The 9016-nt window shown below is 40.3% G+C and overlaps 1 protein-coding gene across 1 annotated transcript; it reads right to left on the bottom strand.

Moving 5' to 3' along the window:
- Window positions 1-438: 438 nt before the first annotated feature.
- LOC107937438 (eukaryotic translation initiation factor 4G) lies at window positions 439-8149 on the bottom strand. The gene is given in 12 exon segments (XM_016870314.2): window positions 439-978; window positions 1103-1297; window positions 1997-5091; window positions 5176-6443; window positions 6446-6550; window positions 6553-6595; window positions 6814-6870; window positions 6959-7026; window positions 7211-7360; window positions 7464-7597; window positions 7749-7990; window positions 8091-8149. Coding segments are annotated over 11 exon segments (5622 nt in total). The 5' UTR covers window positions 7925-7990; window positions 8091-8149; the 3' UTR covers window positions 439-647.
- Between the last annotated feature and the right edge of the window lie 867 nt (window positions 8150-9016).

The following is a 9016-nucleotide window of genomic DNA, read 5'->3' as shown; positions in this document are numbered from 1 at the left end:
GGTTTGTACATATGATTAGGCAAACCCTAACAGTTGTGATGTGTTTTTAGATAGCTGAATTCTTAGTTTCAATAATCTAAAGATATCAATTTTAGTGATCAAAGATCAAATCCGACAGACCTCAAATATAAAATAAGTTGCTGAAGAGAAGAGAATACCAGTTCGTTTCTTTTTCTTTTTTGGATGAACTCTTGGTTCTTGTAGTAAAAAATCAAGTTCTGCTGACCAGATAGCAATCCTAATAAAAATTCAAGCTTGAATGATCAGAGATCAAACCTGACAACCTGGAAGCTAAATTCTGTCTTAGGTTGTTTTTAGAATGCTGAACTCTTAGTTGTCGTAATCAAAGATCGAGTTCCTGTGTTAAAAGATCAAACCTGACAATCTCAAATATCAAAAAAGCAAGTTGAGGCAGAGAAAGAGAATGGCAACTCTGGATGCTAAATTCTGATATTACTTAATTACAGTGAAATATTTCCAAGAAGTATAATTAATGTAAAAAATATGGAGAAGAAGAATCCCATATGTAAAACCCCAGCCACCCACGTAAAAAGAACTTTTTTGCGACTAGACTAAAGCGCTAGACATGAATTTCTTCCTATTAACAAAATACAGAGGGGCATCAGTCACTAATCTATACTATACAATTAAATAAACTTTTCTAAAATACTTGATTTGTTAGAATGTGGAGGTCGAAAGTCCTCCAATCGCAGTCTCGAACTTGCTCGAATTTCATTCAAGACAGTTTCTCCTTTCTCTGTGTTAATTACCCCCAAGGTGCTTCCAAGAACATCAGCAGCCAGCCCTGTTTCTAGTAGACGCCCTGGCTCCTCTCCCCCATCATATATTAAACGTCCAATCTCATTCAGGGTAACCACATTTTCTACTATGATTTTGGCAAAGATATGACCAAGAAATTCAGCAGCTTTCGGAGCATCATTCACTACATCCTCCAATGTGCTGAGAACAGATTCAAACCTAAATGGAAGAAGAAAAAAACTCATAAATAATGACCTCCGAAGGTTATAATCAATCAATAGATATCTACGTTAAATGGATACTTCATTCGCCCTAGGTACATATTGTTAAATGATTCTCATACCCTTTAACAAGTTGATCTTGGCTCAACACACCATCATGGGACCTTGCCAGATTGACAAGTAGCTTTGCCAAAAGATGTCGTTCCATATCTTTTCTCTCGAAAGAGTCTGTTACCCAAAGTGCAATCATTGTCGGATGGAAGTTCTGAGAGTTCAAATCTTTGATGCACAAAGCAACTTCTTTCTCATCTCTAGCACTGAAAGAATTAAAAGAGAGAAGTGCTCAGTAATTGATAAAAGCAACCTGATATTAACATCAAAGGCTGAATAAAAAAAGGACAGCAGTATAACATGAAATATGTACTAAAATTCTTAAGTTTACCATCAACAACTGCACTACTTAAGCTTAAATCGAGCCATCAGAATCAATATCAAAATCATGGAAGATATAAGCAACATACTTTGAATTTTTTTTTTTAAAAAGACTCAATTTAAATCAATATCCTATTAAGTTCCAGAAATTAGATAACTTACTATAACTTTTCAAGTTCACCATCATTAACTGCAGTACGCATTTAAATCAAGGCATCGGTATCAATATTAAAATCATGTAATTAGCCACATATTTTCAGTAAAACAACTTTCAAAACTCAATGTCCTTTGAGTTTTACAAATAACTAAAACTCTCGAAAAATTTTGCTTCTAAATAAGTGACAAGACTGCATTGGAGCAATTTAGTTGTAGTCACATCATTAGATTAACTACCAGCATATTTGATATTAAAGATCCTAAAGCCAAACACATTTTAGGAGCAGTTTTATATTTCAAGTTTCTGCCCATGACTAAAATGTATAGTCCATAAATGCAAATGAATGTATTTGCATTTACATACATTTAAGGAAACAGAAAGACCAGCCTATGGGACTACAAAATCAGATTTGAGCCAAAGAGGATACCTGTAAAATTCTCTAATAGTGGCCATAGACATTTCCTGCAGCCGCTCCTCAGACCAGCCCCTTTCTGGAGGAGTATTTTGAGTGAAGCCTGATGTTTGGCCTCGTGCAGGAGATGCTGCAAGAGGTCTATTTGGGTTCCTCAAATCCCTATTACTGAAATTCATGCCAGGTTCCCGGGAACTCAACTGGTCATAAGCAGCAGGCGCTGCAAATCTCTCTCTCATATCTCTTGGCATGAATTCCTCTCTAGAACCATAAGTAGCCCGCTCTGGTAGAGAACTAAAACCATTCGAACCAGCAGCCAATCTTCTAGAATCTCCAGAAATAGGAGAAACATCAGCTAAGGGAGTACTTGGCATTGCTGGCGGTCCTCTAAAACCCATCCCTCTAGCTAGGCCACCCTGAGGGCCCAAAGCAATAGCATCATCACCGACTGGTCTTTGAGGCAAGGGAACTAACAAATTCCTAGTCTCAATACGCAGCCTGTCATCCATGCGAGCATCCTGAGCCCCAAAACCACGGAGCTGAGTGGGTGACCCACGGAAACTACCTACCTGAGGACCAGGAGAAGATAACACAGATGCTCGTGGGCCAAAATCCGAGGGTGCCCTTCTTGCAGCAGGATTGATGCCCGGACCATGAGCAAGCCTACTGGCTTGTGCTTGTCGCTCTTGAGCGGCATCTCTGTGCACTTCTTCAATCTTTTTAGGCCCGTCAACTTTCCTCCTCTGCTGCCACTTATTCTTTCTCAGATCAATAGCATCTTTCAACATGAACCTAACCCTAGAAGATAATTTCACATTGTTTGACAACTTAGCCATCCTCTCAAAATAGGCATCCATATACACCTTTGCTTTGGGATGGTCTATCATTTCCCCAATCGTACTCATTAATTTGCACAAAGCCTCAATATCTTCTTCATCAGGATTCTCATTTTCACCAAGTAATTTCTTGATGCATTCATGCATGATTCTCTCAGTTAACATTTTCTTCTTGTACACCTCTCCAATAAGTCTAATGTTACCCAACATTCGTCTCCGTGCCTTGATTCTCTTCTCCTCTCTTTCCTCCTCAGACCGTTTAGCCTCACCCACTTCCTCAACTTTATTTGCTTCTTCTTGCTCTCTCTCCCCTCTTTCAAATTCCTCCTGGCACTTGTTCAGCAGCAATCTCTTGAAAGTAATCTTTTCACTGCCTTCACTAAAATCAGGCAACTCTCCTGCCAGATGATAACAGAAGTTCGCATACATTTCACAGAAAGTAGGCTCCATCAAAGCTTTGTCAAAGATTTGTGAGATGACACCTTTGAGCGTAACTGCATTGTCAATGTTCACTGCTTTTACTTGCTCAAAGAGTTTCTCAAAGTTTTGGGGAGTTAGTTTGTTCAAAATGGCTTTTAGTTGCCTGTGCTTTAAGGTTTCCTCATCAGTCACTTTACCCATTTCATACTTTCTTGCAGCTCTGTGCATCGTCTGTAATGGTGTTTGTGGTGAAGAAATCAACCCCTTCTGCGAATAGTTAGCAACAGGTTGCCACCTGTCAGTATCAGGACTATTTCTTGGCATCCCTCCTTGCAGACCCATAGGGTGCATTGGTCCAGCAAGGATCCCTCCAACAAATGGCAGCGATGTTTGAGCTCGTGGGTGCCTTACAATGCCAAAGTTACCTCCCTGGACAGGTTGAAAACTTGCAGCAGCACCATGACTAGGATCAAGACGCATATCCCTTCCTGGCCTAAAAGAACCAGGTAGTTTCACCCATCTCTCGTTATCCACCATTCCACTACCACGTCGATCTAATCGAGATCCACTAGACTGCCTATCCATTTTTCTTCCAGGACTAGGATATGAATCACGATCAACAAGGTGCGAGCCATTGACATTGGGAGTCATCAAGGGCTCTGCAATATCTGAAGCAATCTCAAAACCTTGTGGAAGATCAGTACACTGCTCGGCAAACTTAAGAAGGAAATCTCGGGAATACTTCTTTGATATATTCCCACTTCCATCTTTCTCGATATTTATTAACCCTTCATGAGCCTTCTCGCCATTATTTGAAGTTTCTAATTTTGGTGCACAGCTGTCAGCAACATCTTCCCAATCATCAAGTTGAGCCTTATCCTGTGCAAGTTCCTCACTTCCCGTAGAATCCACCTGAGGGGACTCATGAGATACCAGCTTCAAATCAACCCCAGTGCAATTGCTCTCTGCACTTGCTGAAGGTACGACTGTCTCTTTCTTTTCCTCGGGACTTTTAAAAGCTATGTAGCGATCAGAAGTTGTCCCGGCAGCATCAGCTTTCTCAAGAAATTCTTGTCCTTTTTTCCTCCCTCTAGCTGAAGTACTCTTTGTCCTACTGAGATCCGGTGCAGGTTTGTCCTTTGAACTAGGTACAGGAACACCACCTCCTTCATATTTTGATGATGAATCGAAGAGATCGGTAGTTGTGACCAGAGTAGACTGCTGGTCAGATGCACCAGATTTAGTAACAGTGACCTCATTGCTATCGATGGCTTTTGCAGATGCATTGGAACCAAAGGTGATTACAACATGTGAACTTTCAAGATCTGTAGATTCGGATACTTTAGAGGAAGAAAAATCCATACTATCAGAGACTCTCTTATTTTCAATGCTATCCCCAACGTCTTCATCAAGCATTGGACGTGCAGTTACAAAGGTAGGAACAATATCACTGGTAGATGATGCCTTCAAAGCAGAATTCTGATCGGATTCAAGCTCCATAGATTTCAAGGGATCCTTAATTCTATTAATTTCAGGTTTCAGTTGCTCATCAAGCTTGGAAGAACCATCTATATTAGCATGCTGAACCATGTCCAAGCAATCAACATTACTGCCAGTACCAGAAACTTCAGATGAATCAGAGGTTAAGCCTTCTCTCTTCCTGTCTGTCCTCGTATCTATAGAAGAAGTTGAAGAACCATTAATTGATGTTAACTTCTTGGTAGGTTGTGGCAAAACATAAGCAGCTGATGATGATGTTAAAGCTGTTTTGGCCCTTATAGTGTCAGAGACTGCACTGTCTGAGGAAATACTGTGTTCTGCAGTGTGGGAAGCCAAGTAGGATGTTGACATGGACTGTCAAACAATGTGTAAAAAAACATATAAATACATGCAAACAAAAATTACACGTGCAACAACAAATAAAGAGAATGAAAATACCTGATTTGGTGGCTGAATATGTCCTTCCTTACCCGGCTTCTTCTGATAATCTTTTACAGAGTTAGAGTAGGTCAAACTGTCCCTCCCGCTGTCATTACTGACAACAACCCGAAATGACTCCTCAGACATAGCAGCTGGAGCAGAAGATACGAACTCATCCAAGTTAGTTGCTTGAACTCTTTTTGCTGTAGCTGGCAATGAATTGGATGCTAATGATTCACTTTCACATTTTGGCTGCTGCACAGAGCTCTCTTGACAAGTATCCAAATCTCTTTGAGCCTGAGATAAGCTACCGTCACTAGATGGTACTGAAGGTTTTAGTGATCCAACCTTTTCAACAGGGGGCAAATTAATTGATAAAGACGAATCTGTCACCTTTTCTCCAGCAGAAACAATTGCTGGCTTGACTGTAACCTGTGTTATGCCAGATGAAGCAGAGGATGCTACATCGTGAACATCACATGCCAGTTCCACACTTGGTGATTCTAAAGTACCATGTTTAAGATTTACGGATTTATTAGCTAGAAGTGAACCATGGCCAGCTGCTGAGTTCATATAAGAAATGTTTTGATGACTCTGGCCAACAGGATAATTAAATCTCAGCCCTTGGGCATTTGGTGCTACTGCTATCTGGCTACTAGACAATTGCAGAGTATTTGGAGGTGGATAAAAGATAGAATTGGTATTGTAGGGATTGGAATAATAGTTGATTGAATGAGGAGCAAATGATGGAACTGGTTGGGATTGAGAAGGCGCAATAGGATGAGACCTTGGACCTGATGACCCACTGTCTAAATATGTATCTGTTCGTTTATTAAGCCTTAATTCTTCGCGAGTCAAAGGGTGTGTAATCTTGACAGTAGTTTTTCGAGGAACACTGAACTTCCCTCCTTGCTGTTGAGGATACTGAGGGGCAATGCCCATTCCCAAGTTGCCCAATTGGGGTGCAAGCTGACCACCCAAAGGTGGTGTGTAACTCAAGCCCTGACCCTGATGCATCATTCCCTGAAGTGGCAATGGGTGAGGTGAAAGACCTGGGACTAAAAGTTGCTGCTGCATCACCTGAGGGTCATTTTCCATTGGTATTGGCATATGCACTGGCATCTGGATTGAAGTAGCACTTACACTCGGAGACTGAGACTGAATATGTGGATTAGTCACACCAAATTGCATGGGAACCTGAGGTTGGTGATGAAATGGCATTTGCATTGAGGCCATGGGAATATTAAGATGAGATGACTTCTGTGTCTGGTTCACAGGGGTCCTGCAGAGGCTTGTACATCTTTTTTGACCATGGGCATGGGGTGAGCCTCCCCAGAATTAGATTGGCCAGTTGCAACTGAATCTTTTCTCGGTAGCTGCTGCCTAGGAACAGTAGTGGGCAATTTGACACAGATTTAACAGAAGAACCATGGCATGCCTGCACATAAAATGCCATTTAAATATATAAGTGAATTCCTAAGACTCCAAAACTATATCAGTTAAAAGCATCAGACATGAACATGGTAGACCAATAAATGTGATGGCCCCAAATATCTTGTATTCATATTATACTTGGTTTCTACAGAGTATTCTGCAGTGTAACATTTCATGGTTCTTAAAAACTAAACTGCATCTTTTTTATGGAAAGAGACAAACCTGATCGTGTTTCTGCTCATCCAAATTTGGGGGTGCTGAGCTAGTTTGTGCTGGAATCTGATACAGATGAGAACACAAGACCTGCTATTAGAAACAAGGCTTCAAATGGAAAATAGATGGAACACCAACATGAATAGTTAGATACCTGCATTCCATTCATTGAACCAGGACTTATGGACCCAAACTGTAAAGAGAATGCTAGGGATGCATCTCCTGGAGTTAATCCATAAGAAACAGTTAAAAGCATATAATTAGTTACATCAGCTTAAAGCTAGAAATAATATCATGGTAAGCGAACGGCCAAAATACTAAGTAAATTGAAGATCCCCAAGTTTTCACGTAATCTGAGGTAGTCTGATCTTATATACTTAGAACACCAAACAGAAAACAAACATACCCTTCGTGGGGTGTGTGGAAAAACTACTGTCAGAACTCAAGGTGGCAGATTGAGAAGTTGGAGCCTTCGGAACAGCTTGGGTGCTTCTCTGATTGGCAGGTGATCCAACCGGCTTGGCAACACCACTTGCAACCGGCATATTGGATGCTCCTATCAACAAAAATGAACATGAATGTGAATAACATCAAGATGATCCTAATTTATTCAATTATGAATCTAAAATCGGAAACAAGCTTAAGAATTTGAATCATACCTTGCAATTGGGGCTGTACACGTGCACCAGTTTGTATATTACGAGCAGCAGAAGCATTACTAGACTCAGTAGAATTTACAGCCGGAGTATTTACCCTAGGTTGCCCTCCTTGTGCATTGTTAGACTTCTTAAAACTATAATATCAGGATCAACCAACAGAAAAACGTTCAGCAATCCACAAAATCGCATAGAAAACCCTAAATTAACTGGCAATTAAACGAAAAGAAAAAAAAAACAACAAAGCTAAAGTCCAAAGCCTAAAGCATGATGAAGAATTGCGGTTACCTTCGACTGGACGATGAAGACGAAGAAAGAGACGATGAAGGGGCGGGACCACCGCCAGCACCCTCACCGTAAACGCCTGAGGAGGTCCGCTGCTGCTGATTAGAGCTGGCGGATCGCCCTAATTTTCTGTACTGTTGTTGCTCACTTTTATCTGACCTTGATTGCTTGAAGGACATATATCCCACCCTTGACTCCTCCTCCTAATTCCCCTCTTTTTTTCCCTTTTTTTTTAATTTCAATATCTGCTTCCAAACAGATTGACAAAATCCAAATGCGACATTATAAGAAGAATGCAATGAGAATTGAATAATTAGGGTTCGATCGGCAGAATAGAGTGCGTACCTTTGATATTCAAAAGAGTGTGCGATACACACAGCACAGCAGCACAAGCAGGATAGAATTAGAATAACGAATGTCGGTTTATTTAATAAAAAATTTAAAAAATAATTTTAACTTGTTTATTTAATTAATTAATTTTTAATTTAATTGAGGACTAATATATATATTTGACAAATGAGAGCCAATATATTCATCAAACATGACACGAAACCTTGTTGGAGGTTGCCAAAGCTCAAACATACAAAGTGAATACGAATGGTGTAACTGTCATGGGGCTAGATCTTTCGTCTCGCGATCCATTCGTCCAAATTCGCTTAAGTCAGCCTTTACTCAAGTGAAGATTCCTTAAAAACTACTCTCATGCACTGTAGAGCAAAAGCGATTTATGCCAAAAGAAGCTTATAAAGAACAACAGAAAGAGCGCACACAAGGTGTTTGAGTAAATGCTCTCAATATTCTCTTATTCACAAAGAATAATGAAACAATGAATGGAGTGTGCAAATGAGAGGGAGGCTCTCTATTTATAGTTGAGCTATCCTAAAACCGACGGTCAAGATATATTTACATCGACGAACGAGATTAACTATATCCATTAAATCATGAGATTGACAAAATATGTCATATCAAATCTAATCTAATCTTTACAAGATATAATTCTATCAATCTTTTAAGATTAGTTACCAAAATAGCCTAAGTTGCCATATCTTCATTATCGGGCCAACCAGGCTTCAATCTAACAGACTTCTCCAATAGGTTACCGAATCGGCCAGTTCTTGCGGGCTAAATGATCCCTATCTACACAATAGACCTCCATCGGATGCATTTGGTGCAATGGTCATGGGCTTTGAACTGTGGCCCGTGAGATTCTCCCCCACGCATTCTTGCAACACCCTTGTTGCGACTTCCGAATAGCACTGACTTGACTCGCC

Source organism: Gossypium hirsutum, chromosome D08 (assembly GCF_007990345.1).
Source record: "Gossypium hirsutum isolate 1008001.06 chromosome D08, Gossypium_hirsutum_v2.1, whole genome shotgun sequence".
NCBI lineage: Eukaryota > Viridiplantae > Streptophyta > Magnoliopsida > Malvales > Malvaceae > Gossypium > Gossypium hirsutum.
This window is presented reverse-complemented; position numbering and strand designations above follow the sequence as displayed.